The sequence below is a fragment of the Plecotus auritus genome (genome assembly GCF_963455305.1).
Source record: "Plecotus auritus genome assembly, chromosome: 1".
Taxonomy (NCBI): domain Eukaryota; kingdom Metazoa; phylum Chordata; class Mammalia; order Chiroptera; family Vespertilionidae; genus Plecotus; species Plecotus auritus.
Genome location: NC_137770.1, coordinates 97,538,105 through 97,557,929, shown reverse-complemented (window position 1 = coordinate 97,557,929; position 19,825 = coordinate 97,538,105). Strand labels below are relative to the sequence as shown.

General features: G+C 40.6%; 1 protein-coding gene across 1 annotated transcript in view; it reads left to right on the top strand.

Annotated features, from left to right (window-relative positions):
• SLC25A21 (solute carrier family 25 member 21) overlaps nucleotides 1–19,825 on the top strand; it is a 543,805-nt gene that overhangs the window by 481,198 nt on the left and 42,782 nt on the right. The window contains exon 4 of the mRNA XM_080641810.1: nucleotides 11,705–11,771. Coding sequence (XP_080497936.1) covers nucleotides 11,705–11,771 — 67 coding nt within the window. The remainder of the gene's footprint in view (nucleotides 1–11,704; nucleotides 11,772–19,825) is intronic.

Genomic DNA, 19,825 nt, shown 5'->3' with positions numbered 1-19,825 from the left:
TTCTCTTTCCCTCTTTCCTTTCCTGGCTTCCATTCAGTCCCAGGCTTTTTCGTTGTCTGTCTTTCTTTCTTTCTTCCTTCCTTCCTTTCTTTCTTTCTTCTTTCTTTCTTTCTTCTTTCTTTCTTTCTTTCTTTCTTTCTTTCTTTCTTTCTTTCTCTTCTTTTCTTCATAGTTGTCATTCACATGAGTGAATGACTGCTCTTATGAGTCTTATTTCCTAGTGAAATGAGTTCACCTTTTAGTGACAGCAAGGTAATCTGCTGTCACTAAAAATTAATACACTTTTGCATAGTTAGTTCTAAATCAGTTTCTTCATTTATAGATTAATGGAGCAATTAACAACACATTCTACCCACATTATGTACTACTTTAGTTGCTTCTCAAATATCTTTTTTGCTTGTTCTTTCCTTGGCATTTTCCATGAGGGTTCTGGTTCTTATATCACGCTAATGCCTTCCTTGGGCTGAACTGTGCAACATGTTCAGTGCACCGAGGACCCTGCCAACTTTCCAGGGACTGGAGCCATGGACCTACCTCCTAAGTGATACTGACAGCAACACTACTTTTTTGTGTCGTAGAAAATCAAATTTGTAGTTTATTTTAGACATATCAACAAAGTTTAATTGTCATAGTAAAATCATACTGAAAGTTCAGTTAAACACGTGTGTTCCAGAAAACTTTAAAGAATCTCTTCATACAGCATATAATGAAAGTGGTATGGGTTTGGGGTAGCAAACACATTTGAGGACCATATGCGCAAATTTAATTCAATTAATTCTCTGTAATGAAAAGTAATAGCTATAATTTTTGTGCCTGAAGATCTGATATGAGTAGAAGCAGGGAAAACTTGTTAGCTTTATGTTAGAACTAGAGGCCTAATGCATGAAATAAGTGCAAGAGTAGGCCTTCCTTCCCCTGGCTGCCGACACTGGGCTTCCCTTCCAGTCCCGGCTTCGTCTGGAAGGTCGTCCGGAAGGATGTACAGTCTAATTAGCATATTATGCTTTTATTATTATAGATGTTAGCTAAAATTTGAGTTATGTTGCACTTCCTTGAAGTTCAGTTGATTCTTTTAAAAAGAATCTGTGTCACTTTTTAAGGTGTTCTCTTCTCTTCTCTGAAAGATATATAGCTTTCCCTCTCTTTACCTAAATGAAAATGGCCTGAAGATGCATGTAATTTTGAGAGCTTCGGATTGCAGATTCTACATAATTCAAATAGCAGAGCATGAAACCTCACTCTTTCATTTGGATTTTGTGAATCAGTGTAAATGATGTCAGAATAATGCCCTAAAGGTTTGGAGTCAGGGTCAGAATCCTGCCCTGGGATACACAACCCATGGAGCAATGGCAGCCTTGCACTCATAACCCAGGGCTGAGAGCCACCCTCGCTGTTTTAATTGCAGAGCTACAGCATGTGGGTAAGAAACCTGGATTTGACAACAGCAAAAGAAAGAGGATATTGTATGCCTTCAATCAGCTTTGTATTAGGAGATCCTTAAAGGGAAAATTATGTGAAAGAAAGAAGGAGGAAGAAAACAAACTAGCACGATCCCTATTTCAATATAATTTGGAGAAAATGACTGATTTGGGTTGGTCATGTTGCCAGAACAGATGACTCAAGGCTTCCAAACAAGAAATGGAAATCAGGAGGATGCCTGAAGACTGAAAAAAGAACAAATTGTGGAGATATGATTGACTGTAAGGCTTCAAAATCAACTGTACCAAGATGAGCTTGGATCATTGCCCAGAACAGAACTGAATGGTGATGTTCATTTAGGTCCTGACTGTTGAAACAAAATAAAATGTAGTAATTGTGCTCTGTTAGGTACACAGACGTGTTAATGCTTTCCAATTTCCCCACTGGAGATCTGGTGTCACTTTCCTGTCGCTCCTATTTCATGCTTCACCGGTGAGTATTATTGCTGCTCTGGACGCTTGCTGAATGCCAGCCTTTTGGCAAAGACGTGGGATCCAGGTGAAAGCATCCTCTCATGCTGCATGTGAGTGTGCTGCAGGTGGCTTGGAAAATGGCTTTGCAACTTGGAAATCATTTCTTTAATTGGCCTTTGCATGGTTGGATGATGTGCATCTCAATCCTGGCATTCAGTGTGATGGCTGCTGGACCTACATTATGAATCGAAGCAATTTGGGCCCCAAAGCCCTTCTTCTCCAACAACCAGGGAAAGCCTTGGTTTCCACAGGCAACAGATTTGTATATTGATCTTTTCCTCTCTTAGATGGGAAGATAATTTATTCATGGTTTCCTTACACTCATTTCTCAGGAAACTATCAGTTGAGTTTTATAAGCTTTCTGATGAACAACAGGGTATGACTCCCTCTGAAGGTCATTGTGAAGCAGCAACAGTTTCCTTTCCTCCTTGGGGCTGCTCTGAAGAAAAGATTCCATCTTGTTGCTCCTAACACCAACACCCTGCTGACTAGCCCAGCAAATTCGGAAATTTCCCAGCCTGCCTTGAGGAGCGGTCCAACTCTACAGTACAAATGAGTTCCAAACAAACTTTTCCTACATACGAAATTAGGAAAATGACAGCAAAACCAACTCAGTGGAAGGGAAGGAGGGGCAGGCAGCACATGTGATTTTCCTGCTCCTTTTTGGTTTCTATACCTGAGTCCAATTTTTTCTCTTCTGTCTACTCACTATTCACCACAAAGTCTTCAGATTTCAGTAGCTGACTTAAAGCAAATAACTTTTTATTCAGCCATCCAATGGACTAAAGATATTGTCAGGTACCAGATGTTTAATTAAGGGTATGTCTAGTCTCTTTGGATGCCTAAAATGTGGACCTTACACAAAGTAACCTAAAAGCAGAAGCATACTAATGAGAGACAGCAGGAAGGCTTCTTTGAGGGTTTGGATGGCTGTAAATGAACCACCAAGATGGGACACAAATTCAAACTCAAAGGAAATTCCACATTTCCTTGCATCATACAATCAATATATTTTCATTGGTGGGTCTATAATCTTGGAGCCACCCAATATGTTAAATAGCTTCACACTGTAAAGTGGGTATGGGGGAAATGAGGGGTAAAATTATGTTGTGGGATTTGGCACCAATATTTATCTCAAATAAGCTGTGTGTGAGCTGTGTCTTTGAGAACATGTGCAGTACAGTTTTGATCTTTATTTTATAGAGGTACAAAGTAATACAGGATCTGTTTTTACTATAAATTAAAAACAAATGTGATCCAATATTGTAGTACTCTTTGTCTACTTATGTTTCTGAACAACAACTCTCATTAGTATATGAACCATCATGATCTAATGGCTTTAGAGACCTGAAACCCCATCCTCATGTTTGCTTACAAGCTTCCCCACATTCCATCTGTGGTATGGGATTCTCTCACAGGAAATCATCCTAATGGGACAGGATTTTAGTGTGTGATGGGCTCCTCAAAGAAATCATCTAAATCCACTTTTTAAAATGGTTCTCACAGTCTCCTTATAAAGCTCTGTTTAACAGTTAATAACTATATTTGCTGTAATTATGATTTAAGAATTACCACTTAAGACTTTTTCAGAAATGGGGTGTTAAGGGCTATTTGTATCAAAATATTTTTAGCTGTAGGTTAATAGAAGACAGAGTTGAAAGCTCAAATAGTAAAGATTTATTTTTTAATTGCACATAATCATATATTTGGAGGTAGGATGTCAAGATGGGTTAATTCATTCTTCAAGATCCAGGTCCTTTCCATCTTTCTGCTGGCCATCCCCAGCTTGTGGGTAATAATATCTCAGCTGGCCACAGGACACAGGCACCTTGTGGAGCGAGGACAACATCTTGAAAAGAAGAGGGACTTTCTTCCCATGTTCCTCTATCCTGAGGATGAAAATCCATGACTTCCAGCATACATTCCTCCCCCAGGTTTCATGGGCTAAGTTTGGGTCATATGCCATGCATGCAATAGGTTCCACTAGCAAAGGAATGGGACCACCATGATAGGCTTGAAGAATTCTGCTTCATCCCCTGGACTTGCATAGGGCTTTCTTCCCAACATAAGGGCTTTCTTCCCAGCATAGGGGAGGATGAATACCTGCATTTGCACCCCAGGGAACAAGAAGGGGTTGGAGGGGTATCTGTTGGGTGAGCAACCAATAGAGCTCCCCACTGACTTTTTGGATAAAATTTTTTATTTTAATATTTAATATTAGTATTTCAGTGTTTTATCATGTTACTGAAGTATTCTCTTTCTCTTAATCCTTGATAGAATTATCCTGGTGTGCCTCTTAAAGGCAAAATTTATCCTAAGGGGGAAGAAGGTTTATCCTAGGGTGTACTGCTTTTCTCATTCTGATCCAACTAGAAAATATTTAATCAACAACCCCAAAGCTTTCACCAAAAAGTGATCTTGTTCGTCTCAGCCCAAATCTATCAGTTGTGCATATAGTGTTTCACATTACTTTAGAACAGAATTAAATGAAATGGAATAGAAACCTGATTTTTATTTGCCATTTCTGCTTCCTCCTAAAATAAGAAATGTCAAAACATTTTTGCAACAGAAGTAACTTTCTAAAACTTACTTTTATTTCAAGAAAAACTGCAATACAGTATAGCCCAGTGGTCAGGAACATGGACTGTGAGGACCATGGAACTGATTTGAGTCACTGTATCCTATTTGGTAGTGATGTGATGATAGCTTCCCCTGCAAAATGATCAGCGTAATCATATCCACTTCAAGGGCTTGTTGTGGGAGTTGAATGAGATTAAAATATGTCCACATGCCTTCGAATATTTATGCTTAACAGAGTGGCTAGTACGTGGTAAGCATTCAAAAAATTTTGACTATTTTTACTTATAACAACATTAACAAAAGTTTATAAACATCCAAGTTAAGATTTTCCTACACGTGCTAGTTAAAATCAAACTCATTACTTTCAGAAGTAGCAACTTTGAGAAGCAAAACACGAGGGCTGCCATACAGTTTATACTAAAACTAGAAGCCCAACATGGTAAATTGTGTGACCCCACCCACCCGCATGTGCCTCGCCATGCACGCAGCCTCCTGGTGACCAGTCTTTGGTTGTTACAGTGTCACCACCACTGGGTTTTTATTATATAGACTAGTGGCCCAGTGCACGAAATATGTGCATGGGAGGGGGATTCCCTCAGCCCAGCCTGCACCCTCTCCAATCGGGAACCTCTTGGGGGATGTCCGACCACCTGTGGGATTGGGCCTAAACCAGCGGTCAGACATCCCTCTCCCAATCTGGGACTGCTGGCTCCTAACCGCTCACCTGCCTGCCTGCCTGATTGCCCCTCACTGCCTCTGCCTGCCTGCCTGATTGCCCCTCACTGCCTCTGCCTGCCTGCCTGATTGCCCCTAACCTCTCTGTCTGCCTGCCTGATAGCCCCTAACTGCCCTCCCTTGCCAGCCTGATCTCACCCCCAACTGCCCTCCCCTGCCAGCCTGATTGCCCCTAATGGCCTCTGCCTTGGCTCTCACTACCATGGCTTTGTCCGGAAGGAAGTTGGATGTCCTGAAGATGGCCAGTCGACCCAGTCTAATTAGCATATTACCCTTTTAGTAGTATAGATAGATTATATAGGATAGGATTGCTTAAATGGGGGAGAAAAGCCTTTTTCATCAGGAGGAGATGCTCTTGCCAGACAAAAATACATAATCCCTATATCTGGACTGATAGCCAGCCATATGCACTATACTGCCAAACTAGTCATTAAAAAATTGAACCGCTTTCTTACACCTTACACCAAACTGCTCTTGCCCTTAAAACCCCTCCTCAGCCCTCACCTTAGGTTCTGCTTTCGCAGATTAGGTTCTGATTGGTCGGTTTCTATGCCAGTCAGCATCAAAACTCCTCCTCCTAGGCAGCCATTGGCTCCTCGCACTTCACCCAGATTTGGTTCTGATGGGTCGGTTTCTCGGGGCCTATCAACAGGCCTGATCAGAGAGGCAAGTGCTAATCAACAGCTTTCACGGAGGCTACGGATCAGACCCTGCTTCTCTCTTCAGGCCTCTCTTGGGGCCTGATCTGCAGCTCCCTCAGCAGTCAGTGCTGGGTTCAGGCTCCCATAGCCATAGCAGTCAGTGCGAGGTCGCCACGGCAACCCAGCACTGACTTCTGGTCGGTCGAGACTTCAGTTGTTTTGGATGTTACGGACCCTGGGTTTTTATATATTAGGATGTTATGGGAGGTCTGGCATTGGTTCTTTTTCCTCTTCCAAAGAGTTCTCCAGTGGGCTTGATGTTAGTCAAAACTTAAAACTAGAGTGGTGGCTTTACTGTCTTTTCAGGGAAAAGAACTGCCATTAGACACATTGGAATCCCATTTTCCATTGATCCAAGGAGTGTCAATCTGCTTCTTGATAAATAAGCCATATAAAGCATGTTTATATGGGTGTCACAAATCTCTTAACTTCCCTAGTTATTATCCTTGTAAGCTACATGTTCTGTATTTCAAGGCAAAACTACATGAAGGCAGAAAAATTTGGCAGAATAAACAGTGCATGTGGATATAAACATCAGTTCTTCAGCAGACAAAAATGTATGTCCTTCATAAAATATTACAATTCCATTTTGTTTCTCAGAATCTGTATGTCATACTTTACATTAGGAAAACTTTCAGTAATTTTCTAATCAAGTCAGAAAAACATCTCATCAGCTTGAGCTTTTGCCTACATTTTCTTGCTCAAATTTTGGGTGAGCCTCTTTTGATGGGCCCAAGGGCCCATGTAAACTGACAGAAAGACTCTTCATGTGAGAGGGCATGGAGCTGGGGTACTGCAGCAGCCACTTGGGCAGGAGGGGCCATGAGGTTTCCTTTTTGGACCTAGGACTTTCAGTTATAAGTAATAAACCCAACTCAAACTTATTTAAGTAAAAATTTAAGTGTATTATAAATGTAACTGGGTATCTCAGGAAACCAAAAGCAATGGAAAATGCCAATATTCAAAAGGGTTGAGATGTAACTGAGCTTAAAGAAGTCCTGTCAGGAGTTTCCCTAAATGGTAGCTTCCTTCCTTCTTATCAGTGTACACTGAGTTCTTCCAAAGAAGACTGCCTTTGATTTTTTAGTTTTTAGAGCTTCTACCAGACAGAGGGAGAATCACTTTTTTAGTTCTAATTGCAAAATCCTGGGGGGGAAATCTCAGCTAGGTCTGACTGGGATCAGATTAACTGGGGCAAAAAGACAGGATAGCATTTGGATCCATTTGGTGAGGCACCCAATCAACCACTGCCTATAAGCAATATCATTGTACTAATATGTTGGTTCCTTTATAATTATAAAGGCAGTGTTTATTTTAAAAATGGGGTGGGGCAGTTCTCACCAGAAGAGGGGCCATCTCTGACTATTCCAGAGATGTTCACTATTGCATGAAGTCTGTGAATACATTGCAAGGAGGTAGATCATTCTAGTTTCCCATTTGCCAGCAAAGACTGCCTATGGTCCTTGAGAATTTCCTGTTAAGCTATCCACTCACTGTTATAAAGTACAGGATGGTGGGAAGGCTGGAGGTGGTTGGTGGGGGTACGGGGGTGATTGCACATGAACCTGACCAAGCAGGGAGAAGGGAAGGAGGGTGCATCAGGAAGCATTGCCAATGTGAAGCAGAGGGTCTTGACCACCTAGATCTTTTCAGATTAAATCCTTGTGGTTCTCCCAGCTGCCTCTCTTCCTCCTGTCTTACAACTCTTTTTAATATTTTCTCCCATCATTTTTAAAATGAAGACCTTCTGTGTTACTTATAAGACTTCTGCCCTCCAGAGAAGCTTTAGGCAAAAGTTTGAAGTAAGACAGTTTGTCTCTTCAGAAAAGAACTTTCCCATGGCCTCTTGTTCTTCTTTTTAATCAGCTTAACAATAACCCACAACCGTCGGACCAACTTTGTTCTTCTTTTTAGAACAAAATCTGAGGGTCAGAGGATACCAACCTGAAGGGCCAGCAAGTTCATCTATTACTGTGTGTGTCCCATTTCTGGCATCGATTACAAGTGGCCATCTAGACTGCTGGACCACATACCACAAAGGGGCACGCACCACTTTTCAGGAGAGCCCAGTCTATCTCTAGATAGTCCTGACTGTTAGGAGTATTTCCATGTATTAAGTTCCTACTGGGACAAAAATGTGTCTTTCCTTAATGCTTGGCCTGTTGGTTCTAGTTCTACCATTGGAAACAAACAAGTCTAATCTTTTTTCTACATGCCTGCCTTCCAAGAGATCTATCACATTATCATGTTTCTCCCTATGATCTTTTTTCTTAAGGCCGAGCAACTGTTCTTCCCATAACTGTTCTCTGTTTTATGGGATTTCAAGTACCTTTATTAACCGGGACACTCAGTTCTAGAAGCTTTAGTTACTTACATGTTCTTAATTCCAACCCCCTCCATAATCAGGCATAATTTTCTAGATGTAGAAAAACCAGCACAGAAATAACAGAACTAATCGTATCTTTCATTATAAACGTAGAACTTCAGGAAAATCACATTTATCTTTTGGGAAGAACAACCTATGCTTAGTCACTTTCATGCTGAAACTTACATAATAATTTATAATAAAATTGAAATGATAGAGAGTGCTGATATTTAAATTTTACAAGTGAATTTCAGGCATTAGTACTTGAAATTGGAATGAAAATAGGTGGGGGGGGATTTGTGAATTCCCATAATTATTCAAAGCACATATTTGCCTCACTTCCTATTCATAATGCTAGTACTACCCATTCACTAAAAATTAGTGAGCACAGTAAATCCATATGAGGGGATTATTTGATTCCTTTCTTCCTCTTACAAAATTCATATGCTTAACAAACACTATATTCTATTTACACAGAGAGAGAGAGAGAGAGAGAGTCTGGGATAAGCACTGTAATGCACACCCAGCCCTCAAGGAGCTAACAGTTTAAAAGCTGAAAAATGAGCCCTTTGCTTCCCTCACTGAAGGGTGCTATATTTGCCAGTTAATTAAGGAAGAACAAGAGGTCACCATGTTGTATTGGGTGACACAGTCAGTCTGAAAAAATTCTTAACTTTCTTGTTCCAGAAGCACATCAGAAGCAGAACCCAATTTGAATAAGTTTGAGTGAAGTTTGAGTGGTCAGTCAAAGAATCTCCAACCCCATGTAAAATGATCATCCTAACATAGGAACACACTGAGTCCTGCCTTTATCTCTAGTCAGTTGTGGGTTCATTAGGAAAACTGATTATCTCAGAAAATAATGCAGAATATGCTCTTCTATGTATGTATTTCTAGATTTAAAGTGAGAATATGGCAAATCCTATCTAATAAAAGAGTAATATGCAAATTAACATCACTCTGCTACACTCACAAACCACGCCCGCCAGCCAATCAGGAGTGAGTATGCAAATTAACCCAACAAAGATGGCTGCAGCCAGAGAGCAAGCAGGAGGCTTGGTTTCCCCGGCAATGGAGGAAGCCAAGCTTTCCGCACACCCTGGCTGGCCCAGGCCTCCACTCAAGGCTACAAAGTTTCAACTATAGAAGATAAATAAACCCCAACAAAAATGGCGGCAGCCACAGAGCTGGAGAGAGCAGGAGGCTTGAGTTGCCCCTGGCCATGGAGGAAGCCAAGCTTTCCGCACACCCTGGCCTGCCTTGGCTTCCGCTCAAGGCTACAAAGTTTCAATTATAGAAGATAAATAAATCCCAACAAAAATGGCTGCAGCCATGGAGCAAGCAGGAGGCTTGGCTCTGCTCAAGGCTACAAAGTTTTGATTATAGAAGATAAATAAATCCCAGATACCAGAGCCTCTGCTTGGGTTGCCAGGGGCATGGCTGGCCTGAAAACTACCACAGGCCCCTCACCCAGGCCACCCACACCCCAAGGGAACCCCCACCCTGATCCGGGACACCCTTCAGGGCAAACCAGCTGGCCCCCACCCATGCACCAGGCCTCTATCCTATCTAATAAAAGAGTAATATGCAAATTGACTGTCACTCCAACACACAAGATGGCTGCCTCCATGTGGTCAAAGATGGCAGCCCCCATGTGGACACAAGATGGCCACCACAAGATGGCCAGCAGGGAAGGGCAGTTGGGAGGGACGAGGCCTGCAAGGGAGGGCAGTTCGGGGCAATAAAGCCTGCAGGGAAGGGCAGTTTGGGGGGACCAGGCCTGCAGGGGAGGGCAGTTAGGGGTGACCAGGCCTGCAGGGTAGGGCAGTTGGGGGCAACCAGGCCAAAAGGGGAGGGCAGTTGGGAGCGAGATCTGGCCAGCAGGGGAAGGCAGTTGGGGGCAACCAGGCCAGCAGGGAAGGGCAGTTGGGGGTGAGATCAGGCCACAGGGAAGGGCAGTTAGGGACAATCAGGCAGGCAGGCAGAGGGATTAGGGGCGATCAAGCAGGCAGGCAGGTGAGTGGTTAGGAACCAGTGGTCCCAGATTGAGAGAGGGATGTCCCCGATTGGAGAGGGTGCAGGCTGGGCTGATGGAACCACACACACCCCCCCCCCCCCCGTGCACGAATTTCATACACCGGGCCACTAGTGTATATAAATATATATATATATATATATATATATATATATATATATATATATATATATATTACATATAGTGTACCCCAAAATGTATACACACACTTTGAATAATTATAAAGGCAGTGTTTATTAAAACACATTTAGTTTTTACAGTTTGAGCTATCAGTTGTTACAGTGTATATACATTTTTTGGGGGACATCCTGTATATGTAAAGATTTCATGTTAGACAAATTTAAAATTTTCAGTCTTAAAATTTAATATGAAATAAATGATGACCTTTTATAAACCTTTCATAAGCTTATCTACTCATTATTTTCTAAAAACATCTGAGTATATGACAAGTTCCTCAACATAGGCAAGAATAGCTGTCCCAGGCCCTGTGAAACTGCATATTAGCAAGGGAGTTTGACATTTGTTCTGTCAGAAACATATGTCCCTGACCTACTTCCATTTCTATTAAGGAAATTTAAAAATTATGACAAATCAGGACAGGCCCAGGAGTCCAAGTCCACAGCCATAGGGTCTGTTACTAAAGGTCTATGTGTTAGTAAAGCTAAACTTGAGATTTTATCACCTTGTTAGCCTCAGAAAGTTTGCGTTTAATGACTCTGCCTCATTTAGTTCCCATAAGGACAAGAGACATTTTGAAGCTACCCACTACACAGCTTAGAAAATAAATTCAAGATTCCTTAGATTAAGGAGAATCGACTTCATCTTTAAGTTTCAGCTCATGGTTGTATTTAGCAACTTACATAAGAGATTTCAGTCTCAGTATCATTTATTCTTCATCTGAACAATGCTAATAAACATAGTATTCATAATCTCTCTATTTTAGAATTAAAACAAAGGAAGAGCCTGGCCAGTGTGGCTCAGTTGGTTGGGCATCATCCTGTGCACCAAAAGGTTGCTGGTTCAATTCCCAGTCAGAGCACATGCCCAGGTTGCAGGCTTGATCCCTGGTAGGGGACATGCAGGAGGCAGCAGGTCAATGTTCACCTCTCACATTGATGTACCTCTCTCTCCATGTCCCTTCCTCTCTCTCTAAAAATCAATTTTAAAAATCTTTTCTTAAATAATAAAATAAAACAAAGGAGGACTTCAAAATTGGTGGCTACATTAAATAGTTGGGAATACTTTTTAAGATTAGTTGCTTTATCTATAAACAAAGGCAGAATTACCTATTTTTTAATTCCCTTACTTATATAAAATCTTTTTATTTTTTCAACAGATTGTTTGGTTTTTACAAGGGAATTCTACCGCCCATATTGGCTGAAACACCAAAAAGAGCAGTGAAGGTAAGTAGTGTATGCTTCCCACCAACTAAAGACAGACTACAGTGACAGCTTCAGCGTTAAAAGATCTCACAACATCCTGTGGGACATCAATTGAATTAAGTATAAGATAAGATATTTAATGCAGAAATTATAGCATAATTTTATTATAATTAGACTTAATCAATCTTTCAAATATTGATTTGTGGATTTTTTTTTTCCGGTAAAGGCACTCCTTTCTAATGGGGAAATTATATAAAAAGCACAGTGGTGAATGAAATTCGTGTAATCAAAACACAACAGCCACAAAATAGCTTGCACTTTTTCTCAATGCAATTCATCACTTTTCCTTTGGAGTAATAATTATTAAAGAAAGAGAGAGGAGAGCAAACTAATACACTATATATGAACAGAGTAAACTAATACACTATATTTCCCTGATACGATTCTCATATAACACATTTCTTTGTCATGCCAACTTCATTACCCCCTCCCCATCTCTGTTCAAAGTTTCTATTCTGGTTTTTACAAAATTATTACTTCCATTACCCTGTTTCCATCTTCTTAACCACATAACTGTGGAGGCTATGTACTACATACTGCTTCAGTATCTGGATAGGAACACAGAAGTCTGGCAAAATTCTCTGAGGGAGAAAGAACTGAATCTGATCACTTTTTTATATCTTCTTTCAGACTAAAGTCCTGATCACAGTGACTCTAACTAGCATTGACCCCCACATCCAGACCACTGGCAACACTTGTTATGTTTCCATAACAAGGAAACATAAACTTAGACTGAAAGACTTCCTTTCCAACTAATGACACAAGCTTTTTGTCACATACATTACTCAAATAATATTCCCCATATTCCTGGAAGGAAAGGGGCAACTTATATATATTTTACTCAGCAAGTTAAGAGGGTGACTAGATTAAAATTTATGATGGAATAACCTCATACAGAGACACCAAACTTTTACATTATGTCAAAATAGTAATTTAATAGGATTTAATTCAGGTCTAGAATTGAGAAAACAAAGCTTTAAAACACACTTTATAAATTCATCCTCTTTGTTGCCATAGTTTTTGTGATTTTTGTATTATATCTTCAATACAAATGTCATTATAAGGATCTGACTACCAGAGGATCTGGAAAAAGTTCACCAAAGTACACAAGAGGCTGAATGGGATTATGAAACTGCCTCATTTGATAAAAGATTGCCCAAGTAAACAAACAGAGCAGAGTTCCTGTTAAAAAAAAAAGCCACTTTGTCTCCATGGAATAATATATTCATTTGTTCAGTGTTTTACATGTATAAATAAAGTAAATATAATTTAAGATTTTCCTGGAATATTGTTCATTAATACTATACATTGGAGACCATTTAAACTTTAAGATGATTAAGGTTTGTCAATGTTGAACAGTCTTTTACAGAAGAAAAAAAAAGTTGAGCTTTACAAAACTTAGTCTCTATTTAAAAGAAAGCAATGCTTGCTGCCAGAACAATGGTTAACAGATGAACTTTTTGGGCAACTGGCTGTGGTATATGTGTCCCAGACATCTTGTTTCAAGTAGTTGTTACCTTAAAATTATTGAGACATATGGTAAGTATGTTGGCTTTTTAAAGTATAACTTGAAGTTAAAAGTGTATCTTTGCCAGATGGATAGCACTATTTTTAACACAATTTATGAAAACATTCACTTTATAGATATTTATCTTAGAATTTGTGAGGAACAATTTCATACATCGTAAACTGCTTCATTGCATGTCATCAAAGTTTACTTCAGAAAAAAATATTCACAGACCATATATGTGTGTGTATACACACACGTGCACACTTATACATATACTGTATATGGTCTATGAATACTTCATACATATATGGGTATAGATATAGATCGTCCTTGGTACTGACATGTCCGTTGCAATTGTTACTATAATCAGAAACAGAAAATGTTGTTTTTTTCTGCACTTTATTCTTTGAAATGAGATTCATCATTAAAATAATAAGACTCACTGATGCTAAATAAATGAAACTTCCTTTTTTACAACTTAAGACCAATAGTACTACAGTTAGCAAAAGGAAATGAAAACCTCAACAAGAGACCAGCTGGTTCCTCAGAAATGGGAGGTGCCATGTTCCAGGTTCTAGGGTCTGGTCTTGAGCATCACAGTTCCAGGAACACCATTTTTCCATGATCAGACTCTCAAGGACTAACAAACTCGTGAGAGATTATAAATTGTGAAGGCTGTTTGCTCCCCTCTATCCCTATACCTTGCATAGTGTCTACACACAGCAGATGTTCAATTGATATTACATGAATAAATGAAATATATGTAGAGAAAAACAGAAAGAAAATTTGTGGGGTTAATAACATGAGACATTTCTATCCTATTCCCCAAAATTAACACATCTACTATTCAGAATTTTTAGAAGGCCAAGACTTCCATTTCCACCCAAGATGGGGTAACACAGGGACCAGACTTACTTTCCTGCCTGCAATAGCAACAACAATAAATGAACAGAATATGAACCAAATTTTCAAGACACTGACATCGGACAAAGAAGGATAGAAAGATGGGAAACAAAGAAGATGAGCCCTATGGACTGCCTCACCTGACTGCCTTGAAAGGGTTTCCAGGTCCAGGCCAGGCCAGGGAAATATAGGCAGAGCCCAATGCGTTCCCTGGGTTGAGAAAGAGCTGAGAGACTGGGGAAGGCAAGGCAGCTCAAGTTCATTGGACAAAGTAACAGGGAAGAGAGAGCTACACAGAGAGAACTCTAAGGATCTGCAGAGGGATGCCTTGAGTATTCAGCTGAGAACTGACCAGTGCCTGCATGTGAGGAAATTAGCATGGCCTGAGAAAGAGCCATCAGGAATTAGAGGGAGCAGTGCTCCTAGCCACACAAGGCTGAAAATAGTTCCTGTTCCTACTAGCCAAACCAGAAGACTCCAAAATACACAGGGCATCGAGAGGAGTACTCAAAGGGGTTTGCCTCCATAGTAATATAATCACAGGAAGTCAGAAAAAAAACACACACACACATACAGACACACACACACACACACACACATCTTTACACCAGAAGGGAACATGGTAGTGAGGTCCATCATCTCCCAGAACTTCTCTGAACCCAGTGAGGACCCCTTAAAGAAGTGTTTCCAAAATGTGGATCATGACCCATGGGTTATGAAATCAGTTTAGTGAGTCACTAGAATCCTATCTAATAAAGAGGGAATATGCTAATTGACCCTCACACCATCACAAAGATGGCAATGTCCACAGCCAATAAGGAGGGAATATGCTAATTGACTGCCCCACTCTCAACAAAATTCTAGCAAATCGGATCCAGCAGTACATCAGAAAGATCATACACCGTGACCAAGTAGGATTTATCCCAGGATGTAAGGATGGTACAATATCTGCAAATCAATAAACATGATACATCACATAAACAAACTGAGAGATAAAAACCACATAGTCATATCAATTGATGCAGAAAAAGCATTTGACAAAATCCAATACCCATTTTTGATAAAAACTCTCAGCAAGGTGAGAATAGAAGGATCATACCTCAACATAATAAAAGCCATATATGACAAACCCACAGCCAACATCATACTCAATGGACAAAAACTAAAACCATTTCCCCTAAGAACAGGAACAAGACAAGGATACCCGCTTTCACCACTCCTGTTCAACATAGTACTGGAAGTACTAGCCATTGTGATTAGACAAGAAGAAATAAAAGGCATCCAAATTGGAAAAGAAGAAGTAAAACTGTCCTTATTTGCAGATGACATGATACTGTACGTAGAAAACCCTAAAGACTCCATCAAAAAATTATTAGACTTAATAAATGAATTTGACAATATAGCAGGATACAAAATTAATGCCAAGAAATCTATGGCATTTCTATACACCAACAGTGAACTTACAGAAAGAGAGACTAAAAAAGCAATCCCATTTACCATCGCACCAAAAAAATTAAGATACCTAGGAATAAACTTAACTAAGGAGGTAAAAGACCTATACGCGGAAAACTACAGGACACTGTAAAAAGAGATAGAGGAAGACGTAAACAGATGGAAGAACATACCATGTTCATGGATTTGGAGAATCAACATCATTAAAATGTCCATATACCCAAAGCAATCTATAGATTCAACGCATTCACCATTAAAATACCAACGGCATATTTCACAGACCTAGAAAGAGCTCTCCAAAAATTCATCTGGAATAAAAAAAGACCCCGAATAGCCACAACAATCCTGAGAAAGAAGAACAAAGTAGGAGGGATCTCAATACCAGATTTTAAGCTGTATTACAAAGCCACTGTTCTCAAAACAGCCTGGTACTGGCACAAGAACAGACATATAGACCAATGGAATAGAATAGAGAACCCAGATATCGACCCAAACCACTATGCTCAATTAATATTTGGCAAAGGAGGCATGAACATACAATGGAGTCAAGACAGTCTCTTCAATAAATGGTGTTTGGAAAACTGGACAGATACATGCAAAAAAATGAAACTAGACCATCAACTTACACCATACACAAAAATAAACTCAAAATGGATAAAGGACTTAAACATAAAACGGGAAACCATAAAAATACTAGAAGAATCCACAGGCAGAGAAATCTCAGAATTTCTTCACTGATACCACTGCTAGGGCAATAGAAACTAAAGAGAAAATAAACAAATGGGACTACATCAAAATTAAAAGCTTTTGCACAGCAAAAGAAACCATCAACAAAACAATAAGAAAGCCCACTTTATGGGAGAGCATATTTGCAAATGTTATCACTGTTAAAGGTTTAATTTCCAATATTTACAGAGAACTCATACAACTCAATATAAGGAAGATAAACGACCCAATTAAAAAAAAAAATGGGCAATGCACCTAAATAGATACTTTTCTAAAGAAGACAAAAAGAAGGCCATGAGACATATGAAAACATGCTCAAAGTCACTAATTATCTGAGAGATGCAAATTAAAACAATGTGGTACCATTTCACACCTGTCAGAATGGCAATCATTAACAAGTCAACAAACAACAAGTGCTGGCGAGGATGCGGAAACAAAGGAACCCTCGTGCACTGCTGGTGGGAATGCAGACTGGTGCAGCTACTGTGGAGAACAGTATGGAGTTTACTCAAAAAACTGAAAATGGAACTCCCATTTGACCCAGTAATCCCACTTCTAGGAATATATGCTAAGAAACTAGAAACACCAATCAGAAAGGATATATGCACCCCTATGTTCATAGCAGCACCATTTACCTAAGATTTGGAAACAGCCTAGGTGCCTGTCAGGAGATGACTGGATCAGAAAACTATGGTACATCTACACAATGGAATACTATGCTGCTATACAAAAGAAGGAATTCTTACCATTTGCAGCAGCCTGGATGGAAATGGAGAGCATTATGCTAAGTGAAATAAGCCAGTCAATGAAAGAAAAATACCACATGATCTCACTCATTTATGGATAATAAAGAACATTATAAACTGATGAACAAAAAGATAGATACAGAGGCAGTAAAGCATCAAACTAACTGTCAAATTACAGCGGGAAGGTTGGGGAGGGGTGGGGGAGATAAGAGATCAACCGAAGGACTTGTATGCATGCATATAAGCATAACCAATAGACGCAAGACACTGGGGGGTGAGAGCCTGTATGGGAGTGGGGTGGGGGGGGCAATGGGAAGATATGTACACATATAATACCTTAATCAATAAAAAAAAAAGGAAAGAGAAAGAAGATGGCAGCGCCCATAGCCAATAAGGAGGGAATATGCTAATTGACTGCCCCGCCCTCAAAGATGGAAATGCCCATAGCCAATAAGGAAGGACTATGCTAATTGACTGCCCTGCCCTCAAAGATGGTGGCACCCACAGCCAATAAGGAGGAAATATGCTAACTGACTGCTCTGCCCTCAAAGATGGCAGCGCCCACAGTCACAAGATGGTGGCCCACAGCCCTTAGCCCCGCCGAGGTGGCAGGTGCGTGGAGCCCGGCCGCTCCGCGTGCCTACCTCCAGAGTCCCCCAGTTCCCTCAGCCCCCCAGCTGCCCAGGGCCGGCCCGAGGTGCAGGCAAGCCTCGGATCACGGTTGCCCAGCCCCCAGGGCCACCCGAGGCTCAGGTAACCAGGGCCAGCCGAGGCTTGTGCTGCTGGCAGTGGCAGCAGCAGAGGTGTGATGGGGTGTCGCCTTCCCCTGATTGCTGGGTCACCTCCTGCCCCGAGGGTTCCCGGACTGTGAGAGGGGGCAGGCCGGGCTGAGGGACGCCCCCTCCAGTGCATGAATTTTCATGCACTTGGCCTCTAGTTTTTTTTAATAAATAGAATAGAAACTGAATTATACATAGTAAAGAGGTAAATATTGTTTTAGAATGATGTTTTGTTTGGGTTATAAATACAAGAGTGCACTGTGTGTATGCGTGTGCATGCATACACCTGTGTTGAGCAAATATTTTTGTATGTAGATTGTGGTAAAAAAAAAAGTTGAAATCTGCCTTCAGGGACTCTGGGCTTCCAAGTCAGGGAAGGCAAGAATCCTCAGCAGCAAGAAAACTCCAGGGCAGTGCTCTCTACCCAAACCACTAACGACCATGGCTCTGCAGCGGGCGAGTATAGTATCGTGTTTAAGAGCACACACAGGCCTGGGAGTTAGACTTAAGGGGAATCTCTGTTTCTCCACTCACTAACTATAGGACATATATCTATAAAATGGGAATCATGGCTATGTTATAACTATGATCTGATGGTTTTGAATGGGTTAAATGCAGGAGCACATGCTAAGACTATGACCTTAGCCTGTTTCCTGGACCACAGCAGGCTCTCCTGAGTGATACAAATATATAACGAAGGCATTTATGGTTCCTTTAGTAGCCAAAGTGAAGACAGGGAATGGAAATTAAAACTTTTTGAATGTCTCCAATGTGCCAGGCATGTCAGGAAATCTTATTTAAATGCTCTTATTTAAAGACTGCTCTAAATGGCGAGTTTTCTGTTCTTGAGGGTTAGAAAGGTCAGGCGACTCACCCATACTTCTACAGCTGAGTAGTGTAGCCAGGATTCAGACCCAGGACTGCTTCTGTCAAAATCCTAGCAAGGTAATTGTCTAAAACAGTGAAGATGATGACCATAAAAAAGAAGAAAAAATAAATTATCTTTAAAGCCCAAAACTATAATGTGTTTCCTTTCATGGTTAGTGGTTTCTAGTGCAGCTCTCATCAAAAAAGTGGTGGTCCCTGGTGGTATTATTGTAATGCCAGGATATTGTTTCAGGGTTATCACCATCCACTGGAATGTTAGATCAAGAAGGCAGTGCATCCCTAGTGCCTCTTAGAACATAGGAGGCGTCCAAGAAAATACTTGTTGAATGAAGGAATCCCACTTCTAGAAAAGTCTACAAACATAATTAACCTAAAGAAGCATGACACAAAAGTAGTTCCTGGGTCTTTAAAAGACTGGTTATCTATCTGGGATTGTAATGACCCCTGGGGTGCCCAAAGACTCATTTGAGCCACATCTACACCACAGAACTTCCTCTTTCTAACAACAGAGTATTATTTGGCCCCCAACTCTACATTTTTTTTCTTGCTTCATTTCACTGGGTTAAAAAATAATAGAGTAGAAGACATATGCGATTATAAAATACCCAGGCCATTTCTGGAGCCTTGAGAAACAGACTAGCAGGACCTAAGATGCCTTATCGAAGTTGCTTGTGGCTGCCTAACAGAGTACCCAGGAGTAAAACATCATGTTCAAGCAGAGTTGTTGCCCAAAATGTTTGGGGGGAGGGGGGATGTAATATATTTAGGGTATGTTATTCAGAGTGATTAATTAGATTTGCCTCCCTAGAAACTCATTTTCAGGCAAATTAAATTAAGCATTATCTACTGGAGGAGCCAACAAAATCATCATCATCATATTTTAAATGAAGAAATAAGCAGCTGTCCTCTGCTCAGGTGGACAGTCTGCCTTTAAGCAGGAATGGGCTGGATGACCTCACTGCATCCTTTCCTAGTTTATAATGACATCTTCATCATCACTGAGTGTTGGGA